General features: G+C 39.0%; 3 protein-coding genes and 1 pseudogene across 4 annotated transcripts; 2 read left to right on the top strand and 2 right to left on the bottom strand.

Annotated features, from left to right (window-relative positions):
• Nucleotides 1-12,358, bottom strand: part of LOC135706515 (uncharacterized) — a 70,979-nt pseudogene extending 58,621 nt beyond the window's left edge.
• On the top strand, nucleotides 3,220-4,552 carry LOC135706512 (uncharacterized). Its single transcript, XM_065228125.1, has 2 exons — nucleotides 3,220-4,291; nucleotides 4,353-4,552. Exons 1-2 carry the CDS (start codon nucleotides 3,220-3,222, stop codon nucleotides 4,550-4,552), a joined length of 1,272 nt encoding a protein of 423 aa, XP_065084197.1.
• LOC135706511 (uncharacterized) lies at nucleotides 6,641-8,187 on the top strand. 2 transcript variants are annotated; one of them, XM_065228124.1, is made up of 3 exons: nucleotides 6,641-7,451; nucleotides 7,524-7,736; nucleotides 7,803-8,187. In XM_065228124.1, the coding sequence occupies exons 1-3, from the start codon at nucleotides 6,668-6,670 to the stop codon at nucleotides 8,000-8,002; spliced, it is 1,197 nt and encodes a 398-aa protein (XP_065084196.1). In that variant the 5' UTR covers nucleotides 6,641-6,667; the 3' UTR covers nucleotides 8,003-8,187. The 2 variants fall into 2 exon arrangements, with proteins under 2 accessions (XP_065084196.1, XP_065084195.1); XM_065228123.1 differs by having other exon boundaries at nucleotides 6,641-7,736.
• An 8,784-nt stretch (nucleotides 12,359-21,142) lies between the features above and the next one.
• LOC135706516 (uncharacterized) lies at nucleotides 21,143-22,598 on the bottom strand. Its single transcript, XM_065228129.1, has 5 exons — nucleotides 22,281-22,598; nucleotides 22,048-22,216; nucleotides 21,835-21,981; nucleotides 21,638-21,769; nucleotides 21,143-21,573 (listed from the first exon to the last, which is right to left on the bottom strand). The coding sequence occupies exons 1-5, from the start codon at nucleotides 22,502-22,504 to the stop codon at nucleotides 21,151-21,153; spliced, it is 1,095 nt and encodes a 364-aa protein (XP_065084201.1). The 5' UTR covers nucleotides 22,505-22,598; the 3' UTR covers nucleotides 21,143-21,150.
• Between the last annotated feature and the right edge of the window lie 278 nt (nucleotides 22,599-22,876).

The raw sequence follows: 22,876 nt of genomic DNA, 5'->3' as shown, positions 1-22,876 counted from the left end.
GCGGGGTGACACTGCGTGTCCGAACTGATGCAGGTACTTCCTAAAGCAGCCGTGGCCAGACAGGAGCTGCTTCAGGTGCAAGTTGATTTCTTCGTGTTTTCTGTTCACCCAGGTCGAAAGAATCGGTATTAGTCTAGGTGTCCATCTATCGTACTCCACTCTAACCACTGTCTGTACTCTTCGGTTACTCTCCGCATGTAGCACCGCTGTCCTCCACAAGGGTGATGCCGATAGGAATCATTCCGGCGATAACGCATACTGCTCCCGACGAGATGGTTCTGTACGCACTCACGACTCGCATAGCCATGAGCCATGTACTGCTCAATTTCCTTTGGTTCTGCTTGGTTTCCAGCGTTGCAACTCAGGTTGTACCTCCATACCTCAGTATCGACGACGACACACTGGACGCCTCTTGCTACTGCTGGGTCCAGAGTTGTTCGGCATTATTGTAGCTATCGCGTTGACGGCCTTTGAAGCCTTCTCCCAGGCATATTCAACGTGGCTGTTAAAGTTTAGCCGGTCGTAGATCATCACTACCAGGTATTTCAAAACGCTCTTCGAGGCTATGGCGTGCTCCCGACGGTGGTTTTCTGCACGCCGCAGTGCTTTACAGATGCTGACCAAAAGCACTTTTGATGTGGAAGGCTATCTACAGCTTCGCTCCTTGCATCCAGTTACCAATAATGTCGATCGCCGGTCGTCAACATTTTCATCTCTTCTAGCGTCTCGCCTGTTGCCATCAAGACGACGTCGTCAAAAAAGCCAAGCCTTTGGATAGTTTCAGCAATAGCACGCCGTTGTACATCCCTTTCCAGAGCTTTGGACCAAGGATGGACCCTTGTGGAACTCCCGCTGTGATCCTAATCGATCATTGCCTCATGTTTGTCTCATAGACCAGAACCCGGTTCTGGAAGTAACTCCTCAGGATCCTGCACAATAAGTCAGGGACCCTCATTCTATGCAGTGCTTCGATGATGGCCTCCCAACTGGCGCTGTTGGACGCATTCTTGACGTCGATCGTTCTCACGGCGCAATATCGATCTCCTCTCCACTTCTGTTTGGACGCCTTCTCAGCTCTCTCGACCACTGTCTGAATTGCATCCACCGTTGATCTCCCTTTCTGGAATCCAAGCTGCCTCTCCGACAATCTGTGCTCACTCTCCGTGCATCCTCTCCAAGAGTTTTTCGAAGCGGCGCCGATGGTGGGTTTAGCGTGACTGCCTCTCACTTCAAAGGGCCTGGGCTCAATCCCAATCGACACCGTCGGGATTTTCTGAGGCATAAAATCTCAGATCACGCCTTCCTTCGGAAGGGAAGCAAAGCCGTTGGTCCCCGGTTCATGAGTTGATGGGACGATAGGTAGGGTCCAGGTATCTGTATGAAAATGTATGCACGTTAGCAAAATGAAAATTGGCTATTTCTCACGTAACATTTGAAAAGAGCCTATCCTCGTTGATCGATTCTCTTAATCGACACAGTTCGACAGAAGATCATGTTAGCTTGCCCCTGAAACAACACACTCAATGGGAAATTCATTTGTAGTCGGGTTATTCACGAAAGAGAAAATCGATGAAGAAAGTTGATGATAGGCCCTTTTCTCGCGTTGCGCGAGATTTGTTTTCCTGTTTTCATTCAACGGTATGATCTCGGCATAAACGATGGATATTATGCACATTTAAAAGTTAATATTGTCTAGTAAAAGTTACTGTGTCGACAAAATCAAGCAAGGTACATTAGCCATTTTCTCATTTATAGGCAGTATATGTTAGATTGAAATATAAACAATAAGGCCGAATTCGGAATCAAGAAGCAGCGTCGTATTTTTAACAAAATATGAGCAATTTGTGACCCTTTATCAAATCCAACAGTAATGATCAGGAACTATGCACCTAAATACAGATACTACCAACATATGCTCAACAATTGTCCCCTTTTTCTGTGCATACATCATTGAGATAATTGCTGTTGTTTTTAAATAATCAACCAAAAACGAAAAAAAAACTCTCTGACCGGCGCCGGTGGTGTAGTGTTAAGCGTGACTACTTTCTTACACTCCAATGGGTCTGGGTTCAATCCCAGCCAAGGTCAGTGGGATTTTTCTGAGGCACGTCTTCCTTCGGAAGGGAAGTAAAGCCGTTGGTCCCGGCCCATGTGTGTTGGGAATGGGTGCGATATCCCTACGCAGGTGTGGAAGCTGCTTTCTTGCACATTCGGTTGCCGTCAATGGATGGCAATCGATGTCCGTCGGTGATTGGCACTAGATTGCGGAACAGAGACTGACGTTAAATAAAGGAAAAAAAAAACAAAAAAAAAACTCTTCATAAATTCTCAGACTGAAAACTATCATGCTCATAAATGTCAACCTACATGTCACTATCAGTGACAGAAGTGACATCCATTGGTTAATTAACAAATGTGGAAATACTCAACGAGTACTAAGTTGGGTATAGTTTCATAGTTTGGATGTATCAGTGTCTTAAGCAAACCCCACACGTATCAATATATTGAAGCGAAGGGGAATTATTGACAATAATATTGATGATGTAAAGACATAAATATTGTCAATACCGATGTATTGACGTCAATATAGAATGTATTGACAATACGGTTATTGTCAATAAAAGCAATCGTGTAGGGTCCACTTTAGATACCATAAAATATTGAACCTCGGTCATTTGGTCCACAAATTCAGACATTTTCAAAAGTTAAGTTTCAATGCTCATCATGCTAAAAATATCAAGTTAATTTTGTTATGATAATATAATCATCACCCATATTTATTATGCTATAAACTAGATGTAATATTTAATAAAAAAAAATATTCGGATTTTCTCTTGTATTCGGCATTACGGTATTAGCCGAAGCATAAAAGAGTATTATTCAAATAAGCGGAAATCGCCAAATCGGTGACCTCCAGCGTATGATCAAGGTGGCTTAATTTTTCAAGGATCAAGGAATGCTCTGGAGTTAAAATCGGAACGAAATGGCAGCAGGAAATTAATCTTTTTATTTCTAATTGAAGTTCATTGACAATTCTAACATGAATGAATTGAAAACAGAGAGACATAAGAGATAGGTTATCAATCATTAGACGAAGACCGCATTATAAAACTAGTCTTCAGAGATATTTCAGCTGATTCGGAAGTTAATCCGTTTGTTTTCCAGGTTTTAATGTATAGCTCGAAACACGACGTTTCCGAGTCTTCCATCAGAATTCCAATGCCGGAGAAAAACTGCCCAAAGCTGATCGAAGATCCGTGTGGTATCCCGGAATGGATCAACGCAAAATATTTTGAAACTATGTTAAGAAAATGCAAGTATGACCCGTCAATCAAGGTGCCATCGATAGATGTGAAATACGCATTAGCAAAAGGTGAAAACTTCGCCAGTGTTATCTATAGGGTGCACGTGGTGATTCACAGCAAGGATCATTCTGAAAGAATCCACAGCTATATAATTAAAGGAATGTCGGAAACGCCATTGATTAGACAGATGTTGGGAGAATACAATGTTCACGGAAAAGAAATGGACGTTTATCAGCTGGTGATACCGGAATTACAGCACCTGATGAGATCTATCGAAGACCATTCGGACCTGTATTTAAATGCATTGTGTGTCGATCGAAACAATGATGTTATGTTATTCGACGACATTTTAGAGCTAGGATACGTTATGATTGATAGGATCACGGGGTTGGATGCAATTCACACTAAAATGTCCCTCAATGCAATGGCCAAGCTGCATGCCACTTCCATGAAACTTGCTGAGATTTATCCAACCATGTTTGATCGTTACAAAACTGGAATGATGACTAGAGAGACAGATGCTTTTCATGATTTTTTCCGTTCCACTTACGATGCTCTAACGGATGAAATCTACACGTGGGATTTGAAATGGCATTACTACGCAAACAAACTACGAAAACTGCGGCCATATTACCTCGAACAAGGCATGACCGTGTTTGATAACGACAGCGAGCATGATCTACGAGTTTTTGTTCATGGTGATTTGTGGGTCAACAATCTCATGTTCAAATATGACATCAATAATGGGCAGCCTATCGATGTGATACTGTTTGATTTTCAGTACTGTTGCTACGGAACACCCGCTATTGACTTGTGCTATTTCTTTTTCACATCGACCAGAGACGATATTCGTCAAAATGGCTTTGAAGAATACATGCAATACTATTACAATGGTTTAGCTGCGTACACGCAGCGATTACACTGCACACTGAAATTTCCAACGTTACATCAATTTCAACGGCAGCTTTTGAAAAAGATGTTTTACGGTATGAAATTTTCGTTACATTTAAGGAACAGTATTAAGGAACAAAACAAAATCTTTTCCAGCTATCCATTCCTGCGTCGTGGCCCTTCCTATTCACATAAATGATGGTACAGTAATTGCCGATTCCGATGCACTGTTTGCAGGAGATGAGCACTCGAGGCTATTCAAGAAGGCAATAATGACAAATGAAAAATATCACAAGATAATGAAAGGTCTCTTGCCGACATTTGACCGGAAAGGCTTGCTGGACAAGCTCGATTAAGGATAAGATTGATAGAATCCACAATCATGGCTGATTTTACAAGGCAAACGGTCATTTGTGGATCCTATCAACCTTATCATTAATGGCAGACGTTGACAATGACAATGACAATTTGGCATTTTTGTTTGCTTAAGCTTAGGGCTTATTTTGTTCACCAATATTGTTTTAAAAATCATAAGCACAATTCAATGTAAAATAAAACATTTGGGTAATCGTTCGTTTATGGTATTTTTTGTATAAGGTGTTTTACTGTTCGGGTGAATTTTTAAATTACCGTCTCTGTTTTTGTAAACATAGATTCAAACGTCAATTTGTCGAAACTCTTAGCTCACCGACGCAAACTAGCACCAGCATATTGTTGGGGATACTTTATCCACCTGATGATGGTGTTAGTTTGCGTGAGTGAGCTAAGAGTTTAATTAAATGGACGTTTGAATCTTAGTTTACAAAAGCAGACATGGCTATTTGAAAATTCACGCTTGTATTATTATATAATGTATTACTTTCTTAAGGTGTATATAGCATGAAATTCAATTTAAAATAGCGATTTTAAAATTGTTTTTCTCAATATGGCGAAAATGTTACATTGGTCCTTTGGAAAAGCTACGTGGTTGCGTTCATCTTGACGCCGTGGTGTATTTGGAATGACGTTCAAAATTCTGAATTCTTTAGCAATTTTTTGATGGCCCTGATAAGTGTCGTTTGGTTCCGTTACACTTTTGTGGTTTATGAATTGAGCGTTTTCCGAAATTCCTTGATATATTTCGTATTAAGGGTTTTGAGAAATTTGTGTTTGCAAACTCTACCATTTCGTTTCATCGGCACCTTTTCCAAAAGACATAGTCCTACGTCAAAAACTTCCGGATAATGTTGGAAGATACCTTTTACCGGCCAAAATATTGATTTTAGAAGCCAAAACATACAAAATATTTTGAAGGCCAGTTCGGTAAAAATTAAAGCTATTAAGTGAAACAAATATTTGTTCTAAAGAGGTTCTATTTTTGTGAAAATCAACACTTTCTGGTTTTATGAATACACAATAAGTCGCAGTTTAATAATAGCGACATCTGTTGAGTAAGTCAACCATGCTGGTAATAGTCCCTGGATGTCACTTAGTAGATATACTTAACACAGTTATAAATCTTAAAATTTCCATCAAAATTAGATTGTCCATTTTTATAAATTCATTAAAAAACTTAGATCCAAATTATAAAAAAAACTTTTGGGAAAATTGAAGTCAATTGGATACGTTAAAAATAATTCGGAGATGGTGCACACTTTAACAACTAATCAAGGATTTTTGATAGTTTATGTTTTCATATTAAAAGTATGAATTTTAACCACAGATAACGATTTCTGATCTCATTTTGCTGGTGGTGGTATGTTTTTGAGCAAGTACATTTAATTTCCAACGATTAGTTCTGGTTTTTTAAATCTGAATAGATGCGTCGAAAAAACCTGGGATTGAGATTTTTGAAAATGCATCAAAGTAAATTGCAACCTTAACAGTAGGATAAACGCAATGTCGAGATGATTTCCATGGCTGAAATGCGGTGAATTCCTCAACGTATTTTGTATTTAGGCTAATTATGCACGAAACACGTCTAGACAGAAAACCAACGATTGTTCATAGAGAGCAATCCTTCCCTTATATTTTGTTGACGGTGTATAAATCATCCACGGGGACATACTTACCCATTGCGAAACATTATCAAATACTTCCACGTGCCATCCAGATAGCTTTTCCTCTGTAATTAGCAAGAACGCTTCTGTTTCAGTAGCTTCAATATGAATTTTATGTCAGAATCACTTAGTACCGTACTGAAATTAACTAGCAGCTTCGTCACGTATCCGTTAGATCAGCATGTCAGCAGTATCGTCCTAAGCTACTGGCCTATCCACTCCAATGCAATCTGCTACTTGCACGAGATGCATAAATCACATTGATCCAATCAAGCCCCCTCTAGTCGGTGTTGTATCAGGATTTAAAGCTGTAAATCAGATGTCTTCCCACCAAGTCAGTTCAGTAGCGATTATAAAACTAGTTGGTTCTCGAGTGTCATCTCCACAATTTCAAAAACAGTTTATCGGACAGCATCTGCTAGCATCGCCACAATGCCGGAAGGGAACTGTTCAACGTTGATCGAAGATTCGTGCAATGCCCCGGAATGGATAAACCAATCGTACTTTGAGTCGCTGTTGAGAAAGTGCAAGGATGATGCAACGATTAAAGTACAATCGGTTCAAGTGAAATATGCATTGGCAAAAGGTGAAAACTATGCCAGTGTGATCTACAGAGTGCAAGTGGTATTTTATAGCAAGGGTCAACCCGCTAGAACTCGCAGTTATATAATCAAGGGTTTATCAGAAACGGAGCTGGCCAAGCAGAAACTGGGAGAGTACAATGTCCACGGAAAAGAAATGGACATCTATCAGTTGGTGATTCCAGAATTACGACAGCTGATGAGATCTACCGGTGATAGTTCGGACCTGTATCCGAATGCATTGTGTGTCGATCGAAATAATGACGTTATGATATTCAACGATGTTTCAAAAAAAGGGTTCGTAATGACTGACAGAACCAAAGGGTTGGACGCAATTCATACAAAAATATCCCTCAAAGCAATGGCCAAGCTACATGCCAGTTCCTTGAAGCTAGTTGAAATGTATCCAAAAATATTTGATAGTTACAAAACCGGAATGATTACTCGGGAAACGGATGCTTTTCATGATTTTTTCCAATCAACTTATGATGCTCTAACGGATGAAATCTACACGTGGGATTCGGAATGGCACTATTACGCAAATAAACTGCGGAAGCTCCGGCCGGATTTCATCGAACAAGGATTATCCGTATTCGATAACGATAGTAAGGATGATCTTCGCGTTTTAGTTCATGGTGATTTATGGATCAATAATCTTATGTTTAAATACGACAATGATGGCCATCCTGTGGATGTATTACTGCTAGATTTTCAGTTTTGCTGCTACGGAACTCCCGCTATTGATTTGTGCTATTTCTTTTTCACATCGGCCAGGGACGAAATTCGTCAAAATGGCTTTGAAGAGTACATGCAGTACTATTACTATCACCTGGCAGAGTATGTGAAACGATTAAACTGTACGCAGAAATTCCCAACTTTACATCAATTTCAACGACAGATTTTGAAAAAGATGTTTTACGGTAAGCAATTTGTTTGTTGACAGTTTTATAGGGTACCTATTTATTGAATGATTTTTTGTTGTACAGCTATCTATTCCAGTGTCGTAGCCCTACCTATCCACTTGAATGAAGAAACGGCGGATGCCGATTTCGATGCGCTAATGGCCGGGGATGAGCGGTCGAAACGTTTCAAAAAGGTAATCATGGCAAACAAGAAGTACCACAAGATCATCAAAGGTCTTCTGCCGACTTTCGACAGGAAAGGCTTGCTGGACAAGCTCGATTGATGGCGGCAGTGTTTCGTAGTTTTCGGTGGAGGTTTGCTGATATTTTCATTGCTGTTATAGGAGCATGTAGAACGCTTTTTGGATAATCATTTCATTGGTAGGTACACTACATACCAGAAGATCCTAATTACATGTGATTTTGATTTATGTTATTATAATTTTATGATTAGCGGAATAAAACCATAATACACTAACTTTGCGTTTCTTAATTTAGGGTGGGGCAGGTTTTGCTTCATTTTGCATGTCGAAATGACAAACTTTTTCATGCAAGTGTTCATACAAAAAATTCATCGTTTCGACTTGAGGAATTAGGTAAAGGAAAATTAAAAAAAGAAGCATGCTAGGAACGAAAAGCTAGCTGTGGATTATCACGCCTTGCTTTGCTCACTTTCTTTTAATGGTAGTTACGTCGATTTTTGAGTTGAAACAAAGCCTTTATTTGGCTCTGTCACCAGCACAATTTGTTTTAGATTAATATGTGGACAGAAGATAAATTAAATACATTGCGTGTTATTTTCAAGTGTTTACATGGGAGCAATGCTTTTATAAATATTTTCATTTTCTGTCATGTAAAGCTTTGCCAATTTAGAATCGCCTTCAATCGGATGCATCTCAGAATCTGTTTGGTTTAGAATAATAAGTTATTGTCAACCTCACCGGCTGCTTTTTTCGAGTATCTGGTCATTGGGGGTTCATCCCTTTCTCAATGACGCCTACTCCATTATCACTATACCACTGTTGCGTATTCATACTGTAGTGGCAACTCGCCAAATCTGTCCAAAACTTGACGGGGCCCGGTGGGACCTGATGAACGGCAATGCACGTTTTTTAGGCATTCGTTGATGTATAACTGTCCGTCATAGTGGCTGTGATGATTCTGTAGATTCCCCACCAGATCATCAGCTTACCGGCAAACTTGTCCGCAAAAATAAATTTATATTTCTTGGGAACATCTCCGCGACCTCTAGGAACATCTCCACGGTTTTCTGTCCCGGAAGCTGTCTGAAGTCCGATTTGACATACGTTTCATCGTCCATAAGTATGCATCCGTTGAATTTGGTCAGCACCTAATCATGCAGCTTTCAGGCCTGAGTTTTGGCCGTAATGTGTTGCTTTATGGTCCAGTTCGGTTGCTTAATGGCCCGATACTTGAAGAAACCTGCCCAAACGAGTATATTTCGAGCTGTACTGCGAACAGCACTGAGTTTGTTGACCGCATCCACGTCCGAAAGTCCTGGATTCGCTTTGAAAGGCTTCATGACGTTCTGACACAAGGTTTCGATCCACTGTACCACTTCGACGCCCTCATTACACCTTACGGGAAACAGGCAAACGTTCCTTGAAACGTTTCAGCACTACACAGACGGTGGATTTCAAGAGAACGACATTGTAAACACATTTCTGTCAAAATATTCCAGAACCGACCACTAGAAGCACTGTACCAGACAAAAAGAAATGTACACACCAAATTTTGAATCAAAACAAATTACTGAACAGAGTCCAGCAAAATTAACATTCACTGTGAATCCAGCAAACATGTTTGTCTGCTGGATGATCAGTAAAATACGGGAACTGTCAAATAGATTGCAATTTTGAGAGCGGATTCTTTATCGCATGCCTGATCGCAACTTGATTTATTTTGATAAAGTTAAATTTGCATACAAATATCGGTTATACCAGTGCTGTAAAGTGACTTCCTTAATATTTATTTGCAGGAGGAAGTGGATAATGGGTTGGCGTTTATATTCATCGTTTTTGATAGTATTTCTTCGTTTGCACTGAATTTATCGCTACATAATTTGAATCACAGTTATGATGCTAATGTGTGAAATAAATTAAGTTTGAACTTCAAAAAATCTTTGATTTTTCTCAAAATAATACTTTACTAATTTTGCTGATCATACACCAAAATAAATTCCTCTTCTGTATTACCGAACAACCAGCAAATTTTGCTGGTTCTACAGTAAAGTGCTGTCATTTTTATGTCAGATTATTTTGCTGGTGATCCAGCACTATTTTTTTTTGCTGAAAGGATTGCTGGATTTCCAGCTCGGCAAAATCCAGCTAAATTTTGCTGGTTTCCAGCGCAATAAAAATAGTGTGTACCGATTCTGAATTGGCCGGGCTTCACTTCACAAAAAGGGTAGTTGATGTGCCTTGTGAAAGATGAGCTGACAAATTTTGGCTGCTTCTCTCGTGGTTCTAGACGAAAAAATCTCAGAATATTGCATTATTTCGAAGATCGAGTGGTAGTAAAAGTCATTTTATCTGCTCAAATGGAATAGATAATTAATCATATTTTCAGTTCTAGGACATACTTCTTCCAGCGATTTTAAGAAAATGAAGCAAAACTCTAGATTTCTTCAAACTGAGCATGAATAAGATCCTATTTTTTTTAGGTTCTAGAAGAAAAAATATCAAAACATTGTTCCACGAGAATGTTCGAGTGGTAGGAAACGTAATTTAAAACTGCTCGAATTATGTGCTCCATTCTACCGCATCTATTGGTTACTGGATTCAACGCAAAAATTCAAAGTAGCTTTCCCATCACACGTATTCATATAGTCATGATTGTTAACAGTGATCTAAAGAATTATACGATTAGTTATTATAGGGATATTGATGAAGATATTCGATCAACGCAGATCTTTTGGATTGGAAATTTACTCGAGATTTGAATGTTTAATTTCGAGACACCTAAAAACAAGTTCAACAGTTGAGGGAACACTACTTTCTGTTAATTTTCAATCAAAATATCCCAGATGATCGAATTGGATGAGTGCCCGCTTCAGTATTAGTTCCAGTCGTGGATTGGAAAAAATCTCCCTCCTAAACGCTTCACCGGCTTCGTTTTCCTGTAGAAACACGTCCATCTCGGCGTTCTCCGTTTGCTCCATTAACGCTATCGGCAATAGGCAGAATACAGCATTTACGCCTATAAATAGAAAAATAGAGTGGACGATGACAGCGATATACGATACGAAAGGCATCACACAGGGAAAATTATCTTATCGTGAGTTGAAACGGTTTACCAAAGTGATAAGGCTCATAAATAAAGTCGCACGGCAGTTGCCGATTGAGCTTTTAGAAAGAATAACAAATGCACGTGCTCTGTAACGAAATGCTGACATAGTGATAACACTTACGGTGGAAGCCTTTTCGAATGATTTCCACGTGAACGTCTTCAATCGACGGTATTTTTTCGGAGTACTGTAGCTTCTCTAACGTTGATCTTAGAATGTTGTGATAATCCTGATGAATAAATCAGAAACAGTCAAATTTCACTTGGAAATGATGTTCAAGTAGAATCATTTACCCTAATCAATTCCATCCAATACTTTTCGCGAACGCCCTCCTGAACCGATCCATAGAGGAAATAGTTCAAGTCCACTCCAGGTGAGCCGTAGTACGTCAGCTGGTAGTCAAATAGAAGCACATCGTTGACGGATCCATTCCCATATTTGAACATCATGTTGTTCGTCCAAACATCATCATGATTTAGAACATTGAATACCGACTCGTCACGTGTGTATACCTGTATACCTTTTCTAATTATTGTGTCTGGTAGATTCTGTAATCTCACTAAAATATGATTGTACAGGGGATCATTCCAGCTTTCTACGAGCCGTACAACCTGACGGGAGCACATTTTGTAGAAAACTAGAAAATCTTGTCGATCTGGGTTCGAACAAATGGCACCCTCTAGAATTGGGTCCATAAGAGATGGATTTTTTTGGTAGATTACCGCCGAACATGCGTGTAACTTGGCCAATTTACTAATGACCAGCCTGGAGTGATCTAAGTCCAAACCAAGCTTACGGTCAGCCATTTGGAAACCGGTATCCTTGATATCCTCAAACACCAACATAGTTTTTGGCTCATCCATTGTGAAGGTGCATTTTGGTGACAACACTGTTGAATCGCCTATGCTTTGTAACAGCCCGTTGATCCTCGGTAGAATATCCCTGTAGACTGCTATCTCCCTAGGGAAAATGCTATTCTTATCCATTATCATCCGTTGAATTTCTCCTGATGGAATGACCTGTAAAAAGTCAGCTAGGATATGTATTATAACATGAGGTAACACTCAAATCGTCACAAATACCTTCAAAATTCGTTTGCTCTTCGTCCGTTTCCCATTCTGCTCGTATTCTACATCGGCTCTGTACATCTCACTGGCATAGTTGTCACCTTTTTTCGTTGCTGGTTCCACATTAAAGCCAACAATATTGATCTCCTGGTTGTGAGATCCTAGTTCTGCTTGTAAAATGTCAAGCAGCAGATCGGTATCAATCCAATCGCAGTTCAACATTTTTGCAAGACTCACAATGCTGTGAATGACGATTCGCGAATGAAATCAAGTGAGACAACTGAAACCAGAATTGTCACACCACACTGGCACTGTAAATATCCAAATCAGCGTAGTTTATTGCTGATTATAAGCATATCTGTGGGTCTCCTTAAGCTCAGTCGGTAAAGGGGCAGCTCTAAAGCAAAATTATGTTGGAGGCGACTGGGTTCAATTCCCGGCCTGGTCTAGTAGTTTGTTGGGTTGAAACATTTCAGATTTCCCTTGCCACACAATAAAACGAATGCAAAAATGGTACATGCTTAGAAAGCTCTCAATTAACAACTCTGGAAGTTATCAAGTTGAGAGCCGACGTAAAGTCCTAGTAGGGACGTAATAAATTCAAAAGAATGAGCATATCTGTATTTGCTGTGGCTTGTTAGAAGATGACGAAACATGATGAAATTCAGCCCCTTAATGGACACCTGGTCAGATCAGTCATTTTCAGGGGAGAATCGTAAGTGGTAAGTAGGTAATAAGAATGCAATACATATTTCATATTCATCAGGCTGTTGTTGAATTTATTATAGTGTCTGCATACATTCAACTACTGCTTGATGAATATAAATATGTATTGCATTCTTCTTATCTACCCTAATGCATTTTGTATGATTATTTTGCTGAACGACGAGTTTGGGGAATCTTCCAAACTAATTGGATTGGTTCTATTATTTGGGTTATCGTCCGTTTGGGTATTTTTATATTAGGGTACTTACCACTTACGATTGTTGGTTGATTTTGTTTAGGATTGAAAACCTGATGTTTTAGTTATACCTACTCTACTGAGCTGTCCATTTAGGGTCTTCGGATTAGTCCAGTGTTAGGGCCTATACCAACAACATAAAACATAAAATTTTAATTTAATTTTATTTGCCGTTTTGTGACTGCCGTCGTTACATGTGAAATGGTGACTGCACAAACAATATACACTGGAGTCGCTTTTTACGCGGGTGATACGTCCCGCGTAAAAAAAAACCGCGTAAATTCCGGAATCCGCGTAAAAAAAAACCGCGTAAATTCCGAAATCCGCGTAAAAAAAAACCGAGTAAAAAAAGACCGTGTAAGAAAAAACCGCGTAAAAAGCGATATACCGCGTAAATTCAATATGCAATTTTCATCAGTGAAACAAAGGAGGACATAGAATAAGAAATGTTATGAAATTGGTACCATAAAGTTTGCAAATTTAAATATATCCGTATGCCTCCTGTCAACGTGAATATTCAGTTCTGTTTTGAGTTTGAACTATGTTACTATGATATAATCAAATTGACTTTCAATTTAAAGATGAATACAAACGAAATGTTGTACACAGCAAAAAAATAATTTTGATATCACGTCAAAGTGGATGCACTATAATCATGTCGAAAATATGGTGTAATATTACTTGCTAAAAAGGACAAAATTATCATTAATACAATGCATGAACTGACATTACGCTGCTTTTACTGCATTTGTTTATTTATGTGGTCATAAAAATTACATGAAATTTTCGACATGATTGTAGTGCATCCACTTTGATGTGATATCAAAATTATTTTTTTGCTGTGTATGGTGACAGACGTACTTTGCAGTATTTTAAACCAGGTTGTTATATGAAACGCATTTTAATTAACGAATTGCCGCTCCGGTATCTGAAACATAAACATTTTTCAGTTAATGAATGTTGAATGTAAATGTTTGGAACTTTATGTTGAACGGGATAAGGCCTTAATTATGAATTCAGGAAATTGTATGTCGTCTTATGTCAAAAATTTGAATAAAGAATCGGATTTTGTTGGATCAGGCTTTTCACCGGTTTTCCTGGTGAATAAATCGAAAATTATCCGGTTTTATGGACCATCTTTCTTGTTCCCTTAATCTTTGCAAACAAGTACCATCATGTCAGTAACAATAGGAGTTTTATAAACGCTTCCACTGGATTTGGAGTATTCAACGAATTTCATAGCGTCTCATATCAACTGTAAAAACCCTGTTCCGTATATGTTGCGGAATTAGCAGCCATATTCTACGCAGTAGAGCTAATTGCCTCACTACCCTCTGACCATTATTTTATTTTTACGGATAGTCTTAGCTCATTGGAGGCTATTCGTTCACTCACGAAACACTCTTTGTAGGGTAGAGAACTACTTCAGCCATTTTGGGCCTATCGAGCAGAAAACTTCAAATAAATCCACGATCAATCACGTCAATTATGCGATATTTTAGGTTTGGTACGATACTTTAGTTAATAAGCTTCTGAACGAAGTCATTGAGAACGCGTGATATGAATGTTTGCACTCATTATTCCCAAAAACAAAAGAAGCGTTCGACCGAATCAATTTTTATCTTCATCCGATAGGCCGAAGTGAATTCATTGGCATTTCAATGGCGTTTCAATGCGTTAGGCCGAGTTTAGAATCCGTAGGCCGAGTTTGGCGTAAAGAAGCAGTGTTAAACTTTTGACAATATCTCAACGATAGGTTTCTCTTTATCAAATCTTACGGTACGTACGGAAAGGTAAATAAATTTGGAAGCCATCAGTAATAATAACATTCCGTTTGGTGCTAAGCTGCGCTAGATTGAAAGACGAAGTGCGGGTTGTGCTTAATAGGCCGGAAATGGGGTAGTTAACCCTATTTCCTGCCTGAAATACGATCTAAACTGAGTGCTTTATCTAACTGCTCATATTCTATCACCTTAGTTTGGGTCCCATCTCATTGCTCAATTCCGGGTAATGAGAAAGCGGACTCGCTAGCTAAGGTGGGTGCTATGGAAGGCAATATTTTTGATCGACAAATCACCTTTGCGGAATTTTTCTCAATTACCCGTCAGCAGGCCCTTACCAACTGGCAACAAAAATGGAATGAGAGTGATCTGGGAAGATGGTTACATTCTATTCTCCCACAGGTATCGAACAAGTCGTCGTTCAAAGGATTGGACATGAGCCGTGACGTTATACGTGTCATGTCAAGGCTCGTGTCCAATCACTACTCGTTAGACTCGTATTTCTTTCGAATCGGGCTCGCAGGCAACAATTTGTGCGCTTGTGGTAGTGGTTATCACGAGATCGATCACGTGCTTTGCTCATGCACCCTTCATTGTGTTGCTAGATCCGAGTTATCCGCATCCCTCAGGGCCCGAGGAAAACAGTTAGAGGACGTCTTGGCGAGCCGAAATCTCGACTATTTAAATTTAATTTATGTGTTTTTAAAACGCATCGATCTAAGGATTAAGTAGTTATCTTGTGTTCTCCCAAGTTGATAGCTGCCCATCGGTATACCCCCATGTTTGTCTTTTTCATCAGTATGTCGCTTAGTTCATTTTTTTTCCTTGGATTTGTTTTCCGTCGATCTTGTTTTCCGTGCTGAGCACCAATGCTACCGACGCCAGGAAGGCAGCTCCCACACCTGGACCCTACCTATCGACCCATCAAACTCATGAACCGGGGACCAACGGCTTTACTTCCCTTCCGAAGGAAGGCGTGATCAGAGATGTTATGCCTCAGATCATCCCGGCGGCGCCGACTGGGATTGAACCCAGGCCTGCTGGGGTGAGAGGTAATCACGCTTACCACTACACCACCGGCGCCGCTGTCGCTTAGTTCATGATCAAGAGCACATTGCTCTTCAAACACTGTGTTCTCAATCCCTTCCCTGACATCCAATTGTTACAATTGTTACCCCTAACCTCGAGATAGCCGCGAGTAATAGGTCCCCGCTTTACTAACGTTAGTTTTAAGTCAGTTTGTAGTCCAAACACTGTATATCGGCTCCGCATTTATATAAAAAATATACCATCTTTTAAGCCATAAATGTTAAATTTGCATTTAGTATTGTTATGTACTAAATTGATTCTCTTGGATTTATTTTTATTTTCCGAAATTTTTAAATGATTAGAAATTTTAACCTAACTAAAAGTTAATCAATCGCAATTTCAATTTAACATTATAAATTCAGATAAATAATTCAAAAGATTTTACGAACGAAACTCTAATAAAAATTTCGAAACACCATGTACAATTTTGATGATTCTGTATAAATGTATTCATTCGGATTTTTGTAAAAATTCTTGATGGAAATAAAAAAAGGAAAAATCTTCTATTTTTTAAATTCTGATTTGTATTATTTTTATGACAAGCTGCGATTACTGTGCAAAATTGACTAGAACAACAAAACTCCAAAGAACTGCTTGTGTTTGAAAGAAGTTAAAATTGTTAATTTCTTTTTTATGAATTTTGAAACAAGCTGCGTTTACTGTGCAAAATGTAAAAAGAACATTTAAACTCCAAAGCAGGCATGGAAAATCATTTGTATTCATTTCATACATTCATTTACATTCATTTGGCTCTAACTTTTTTCATCAACAGCATTCCTCAAAATGATGAATAGAGCTTTTGTAGGTTTTGTTATTAGCTACAACTTTTGTTGATAACTTAAATCTGAATCTCTTATGCATCACGAACTAAAGCGGTCAGAACTTGTTACTGTTTTTCAGTGAATGTAAAATACATTCACTGAAAAACAGTAGTGGCTTCTGTTCACTCTGGTTCGTCATGCATAAGAGATACGGATTTGAGTTATGAGCAAAACTTGTAGCTTATAACAAAACCTACAAAAGCTTTGTACATTATTTTGCAGAATGCTGTTGATGAAAAAAGTTAGAGGCAAATGAATGTAAATGAATGTATAAAATGAATGCAAATGATTTGCCATGTCTGCTCCAAAGTACTGCTGCATTTACTGTGCAAAAAGAATAAGATCATCAAATCTCCAAAGAAATGCTCATGTTAAAAAGGGTGGCTGAAAAAATACCAACATCATTACGGAAAGATTATCTTTAATAGAATAATGAATCCATTGACAATAAAGAAAATCAGTTTTATACAAGATAAAATTTAACAAAAAATGCCATATTTATAACATCAAAAATCAGAATTGTGGAAGGTAAAAAAAGTCCACAGGGCTGCCATTTAGGAACCTAGTAGTGTTCAAAGATTAGAACTCTCTTTTCAAGTGTCCGGTCAAATGGCTGGACACCTTTCCAACCACATCGTATTCGGCTGAATCAATACAACCAATATAAGGTTGATATAGTGCTTCCATGTTTTATATCAGTTGGATACCAACTTAATATAGGCTTTTTTAATGCACCGCCAATGTAGAGGGCACTAGGTGAGCTCGAGAGGAAATGTCAACCAAACCGTTTGTGTTTACATCAGAATAAGGATTTATTCACAACGTAAAGTAAAGCATTTTTCATTTAACATTTTGCCAATTTCCATCGGTAATTAGGTCGTATGAATAAAAGCGTTTACTTTACTTTACCCGTAAGAAAAGCACGGGAAAGTAAAGTAAACTCTTTTTATACATACGGCCCATTGTCTTATTTTACGATTTTCCACAGATCTGAACTGATTTGTAGGTCAATTATTCACACCCAAGAAATCCGGAAGATCAGAACCACTAAGGCACTTTTCTAATTTTCCATTTTTCCCAACAAAAATATTCCTGAACATCTCCAGGATCTTTGCAAAAACGATACAGAATTAAATTTTTCAACTGTAGATTAAGTTTTGGAGCATCTCAGATGAATCAATTTATCAGGAAAAGTGAAAAAGTGTTCCGCTTCCTATGCCTCACGGCAAAAATTTCTGCTCACAACACTCTTTTTGACGTTCTCCTATTCACCACCAGAGGTTGAATCACCAATGTAGAGGCGCTAGATGATTATGAGAGGAAACGTCAACCAAACCGTTTGTTTACATCAAAATTACATTTTTTTACATCTCAAACTAATGCATATTTTTATGCACATCTTGCATATTTCCATCGGGAGGGGTCTTATTTTATTATTTTTTTTTTACATATTTGAACAGATGTACAGTTCAAATAACACCACATTAAAAATCTGGAAGATCATAACCGCTGGGGCAGTTTTATAAATCTTCACTTTGGTTTCACATGGTTTCAAGCACCTGCGATGGATAAAGTAATCAGAAAAGGTAAAAATATGTTCCTCTTCCTATGCTTCATTGCAAAAATTTCAGCCCATCACTCTTTTGATGGTTCCCCTATTCACCACCAGAGGCTGAAACGATCGCTTAGTTTCTACTGGATTCGCCTATTGCAAAAAGAACCCTTATCGGGCTTGTTGGTTACTTGGGTAAGCAGGCATACGTCTTTTAATAGAAACTAAATGATCGATTCAACCTCTGGTGGTAAATAGGAGAATATCGTGAGAGTGTTGTGAGCAGAAATTTTTGTCGTGAGACATAGACAGCGGTACACTTTTTTACTTTTCCTGATAAATTGACTCATCTGGGATGCTCCAAAACTTGATTTACAGTTGAAAAATTTAATTCTGTATCGATTTTGCAAGGATCCTGCTAGCATAAACGAAGTGACAGACGACTAACTGACGAAGGAACCAGTTAAAATAATGTGGTTCGTTGTAATAGAATTTTCTTAGAAACTTGTGCAGTCATCCACCAGATGGGCTAGTATTTTTGTTGTGATTTGAACAAAGTTGATTTTGTGTGCAATGATCTTTGACGGTGTGCAAAGAGTGTATCATTTTGTCATTTTTTTATGCATTTCAGTTTTGAGTAGAGTGAAAGAGATAGAACCACAACATTCGAGTACATTTGGTGAAAATGCTAGTACAATCCAGTAGTAGCAACAATCAATACGAAACTAACGATTTTAAATTGGCTCACCACTTTAGTAGCCTATTGGTCCAAAGCAAACGATTAACGTACCCTATTCTAGTCGAAATTCTAGTACTACGCAATGTTTGTTTTGATTCGCTATGAAATTTTGACAGATAAAATGAGGGGTTATTGGTTTTTCCTATGTTTCGAGGGGTGATTCGACAAGCTTGGGACCGAAGATAGTACCAGAGGTGAGCCAAAAAGTTGAGCACGTTTCTTCGGGACCTACTTGTCTTAGAGTTACCTCTATGGTAGTAGTGTTGCCATGTTCAATTCGAAACTAACGGTTTTAAATTGGCTCACTACTTGACTAACCTATTGGTCCCAAGCAAATCGACTAACGTACCCCCTTCTAGTATAAATTCCAGTACTACACTATGTTTGTTTTGATTCGCTATGAAAGTTTGACAGATAAAATGAGGGGTTAGTGAATTTTCCTATGTTTCGAGGGGTGAATCGATTAGCTTGGGACCGAAGATAGTACCAGAGCTGAGCCAGAAAGTTGAGCTCGTTTCTTCGGGACCTTCTGGTCTTAGAGTTACCTCTATGGTACAATCAACCGGTGGAAACTAACGATTTTAAATTGGCTCACTACTTGACTAGCCTATTGATCCCGAGCATATCGATTAACGCACCCCATTCACCCCATTCTAGTCGAAATTCTAGTACCACACTATGTTTGTTTTGATTCGTTATGATAGTTTGACAGATAAAATGAGGGGTTCGTAGATTTTGCTATGTTTCGAGGGGTGAATCGATTAGCTTGGGACCGAAGAGAGTACTAGAACTGAGCCAGTTGGTAGTAGTGTTGCCATGTGGTACACTGAAAAATTGCAATAGCAGGTTCATCCTCAAAGTTTTCGAGCCGCTCCGTCTGTCACTTCGTTTGTGCTGCTAGTGTCCAAGAATATTTTTGTTGAGAAAAATGGAAAATTATAAAAGTGCCTCAGCGGTGCCGGTAGTGTATTGGTAAGCGTGATTACCTCTCACCCCAGCAGGCCTGGGTTCAATCCCAGTCGGCGCCGCCGGGATGTTCTGAGGCATAACATCTCTGATCACGCCTTCCTTCGGGGGGAAGTAAAGCCGTTGGTCCCCGGTTCATGAATTGATGGGTCGATAGGTAGGGTCCAGGTGTGGGAGCAGCCTCCCTGGCGTCGGTAGCATTGGTGCTCAGCACGGAAAACAAGATCGACGGAAAACAAACCAAAAAAAAAAAAAAAAGTGCCTTAGTGGTTATGATCTTCTGGATTTCTTGTGTGTGAATAGTTGAGGTGAAAATCAATTCAGATCTGTGAAAAATCGTAAAATATGGCAATTACTGATGGAAATTTTCAAGATGTTGAATGACAATTTATTTAATTTGCGTTGTGAAATTCCTCATTCTGATGTTAACAAATGGTTTGGCAGACGTTTCCCCTCAAATTCGCTTGGCGCACTCTACATTGGTGGTGCATTAAAAAGGCCTATTGGATAATAGATATTTCAAGCAAGACAGTCGTAATTTCATGTATAGCACATAATAGCAAATAATAGGGTAAGCGTACCAGCTATGGCACTAGTGCTAGGGTGTAACTCAAATTTGAAATAAATTTTCTTGCTCTAATTTGTGTAGATTTTTTTCTTTCCTTTATTTAACGTCGGTCTCTGTTCCGCAATCTAGTGCCAATAACCGACGGACATCGATTGCCATCCATTGGCGATAATCGAATGTGCAGGAAGGCAGCTTCCACACCTGCGTATCGCACCCATTCAACCATACATGGGCCGGGATCAACGGCTTTACTTCCCTTCCGAAGGAAGATGTAACTAGAGATTTTCAGGCCTCAGAAAAATCCCACCGACTTCGGCTGATATTGAACCCAGACCTATTGGGGTGAGAAAGCAGTCACGCTTACCACAACACCACTGGTGCCGGCTGCGTAGATTAATGGCATAATAAAAAAAAACTTGCATCGAATTTTTTTTGGAAAATAATCAATAAAATTAACTTTAAAATAGGGCCACTAAGAGGGCCACTACGGCCATAGACTGGCATACTTACCCTATGTTAAACTAGTAAGTTACTAGTTTAACATAGGGTAAGTAGTAGTAGTAACCCCTTCTAAAATTTATTTATGCTGATGACTGAACCTCTTTCAGAAACCCTCTATCCCACATGAACGGCATCAGCTTTTCAATCATTTTCACAAACCGTCCATTTGTGTACAGTTTTCTCCTAAATTCAATTCCTTCCGGTTCCATGGAGCCCAAAATTTCCATATCCAGGTCCAATTCTGGCATAGCCAACATCATCGCCAGTCCCTCCATCGACAGAACGCAAACCATGAAGCCATGAGCCGTGATGTCTTCATAGAGCTGTTGGCGCGTTGGTGTGGGTGTTTGGGCTCCTAGTTGTTGCAATCCTGCTGCCAGATGACTGTAGTAGTGATCGATCAGGTCATTAAACTTCTCGGTACGCACACTAAGCGCTGAATTGATTATAAAGTACAGAAGATCGTACGAAGGCGATCCATAGAAGGATATCTGATAGTCAAGCTGAAATTATGTTAGTAAAATAGTTAAACAAAAAGAGTATTTGTCGCTAAATTTGGGATGTTACCAAAAGTAGATCAAGTTCATTGAACTGGATGTTATTGATCCAAGTGTCACCATGATTGAGGACATTAAACTTTGACGAATCCAATCTGAATAGTTTGCTGATCGTTGAATAGACTTTCCCTTTGAACGAATTCTGTTTGAAATAAAAGTAAATAATTAGTTTTTATTCATCATTGCAGTTAAGTGATAACGACTCACGAGTGCTTCAATGATTTGAGCTGGATACCTAAGCTCTTCCAAAGTCTGCAGGTATGAGTCAAACAATGGGGCATAATACTGCTCGAGCATTGTTATCAGTCTATCAGAAAACATTCCATCCTTAAAGTCTTCTGGGTAAGGGCCGTTCTTCAAAAATCGTATGATTAAAGTTCAATTCGTTGCAATTAGACAATTATGAATACTTGAACAAACCTCTTCATAGTACACCACGGAAGCAGCATGAAATTTGGCCATTTTTTCCAGAACTCTCTCGCAATCTTCCTGGCTAAGTCCTGCACTACATTCCTTCATTTTAAAGCCCGATAGTCGCAAGTCTTCCATCACAATTACCGTAAATGGGGACGATGTGACTTTGAACATTCTGAAATAATTCTCCATTAGCATCAGTATCAGCTATCAGTACAATTGCAAAATAAATCTTTTACTTTGGTCCAAATTTCACCTTGTCGGCCTTCCACAGTTCTTCCAATGACGGTAGAATTTTTAAATACATATGAATTTCCTTGGGAAATACTCTCATCAGTTCAACCATTTCACCGCCGAAAACCTTATCGGATTTCTCTTTCACGATGTAGTTCAGTTGTTTTCTTTGACCACCGTCAGCGCTTCCCACTTGCACTTGCAGTGTAACTCGATGCATTAACGACATATAACCGGTAATTTTCTCGGTGGCATTTGCAACTTTTACATCCAATATTGTGAAATCTTCGGAGGCAATTTGCAAATCGGCAACAACAACATCTTCGAAAAAGTTGACGTTCCTCCAGTCCGTCCCGTTTGGTGTTATTTCACTGCTGCCCATCGTATGGTCAGCGAGCGGTACGCGACACACGTGGTGAACTTTATTGCGCGTATGGTACGACTGAAGAGTAAACGACGCTCAATTTTGCAGTTTATTCAGCGACTAGGGGTGATTCAAATATGACACCCACAAGTTTTACGAGTATTAACCCCCCTCACGCTTTTCCCATAATGAAAAGAAATGAAATCACATTACCAACATTACCAATACATAGGAGAT

This window comes from Ochlerotatus camptorhynchus, unplaced genomic scaffold, assembly GCF_037179485.1.
Source record: "Ochlerotatus camptorhynchus isolate MF236.1 unplaced genomic scaffold, CSIRO-AGI_Acam_v1.1 ptg000283l, whole genome shotgun sequence".
Lineage (NCBI taxonomy): Eukaryota > Metazoa > Arthropoda > Insecta > Diptera > Culicidae > Ochlerotatus > Ochlerotatus camptorhynchus.
Note: the sequence above shows the minus strand (reverse complement) of the source record. Positions and strands in the feature narration are given on the sequence as shown.

Bases quoted from the DNA above. Each gene is read 5' to 3' on its own strand.
- LOC135706512 (XM_065228125.1), top strand. From the start codon at position 3,220: ATGCCGGAGAAAAACTGCCCAAAGCTGATCGAAGATCCGTGTGGTATC. The intron at 4,292-4,352 runs GTATGAAATTTT...AATCTTTTCCAG, and splicing joins TTTGAAAAAGATGTTTTACG to CTATCCATTCCTGCGTCGTG.
- LOC135706511 (XM_065228123.1), top strand. From the start codon at position 6,668: ATGCCGGAAGGGAACTGTTCAACGTTGATCGAAGATTCGTGCAATGCC. The intron at 7,737-7,802 runs GTAAGCAATTTG...TTTGTTGTACAG, and splicing joins TTTGAAAAAGATGTTTTACG to CTATCTATTCCAGTGTCGTA.
- LOC135706516 (XM_065228129.1), bottom strand. From the start codon at position 22,504: ATGTCGTTAATGCATCGAGTTACACTGCAAGTGCAAGTGGGAAGCGCT. The intron at 21,982-22,047 runs GTTTGTTCAAGT...CGATTTTTGAAG, and splicing joins CCGTGGTGTACTATGAAGAG to AACGGCCCTTACCCAGAAGA. The intron at 21,574-21,637 runs GTAACATCCCAA...ACATAATTTCAG, and splicing joins ATGAACTTGATCTACTTTTG to CTTGACTATCAGATATCCTT.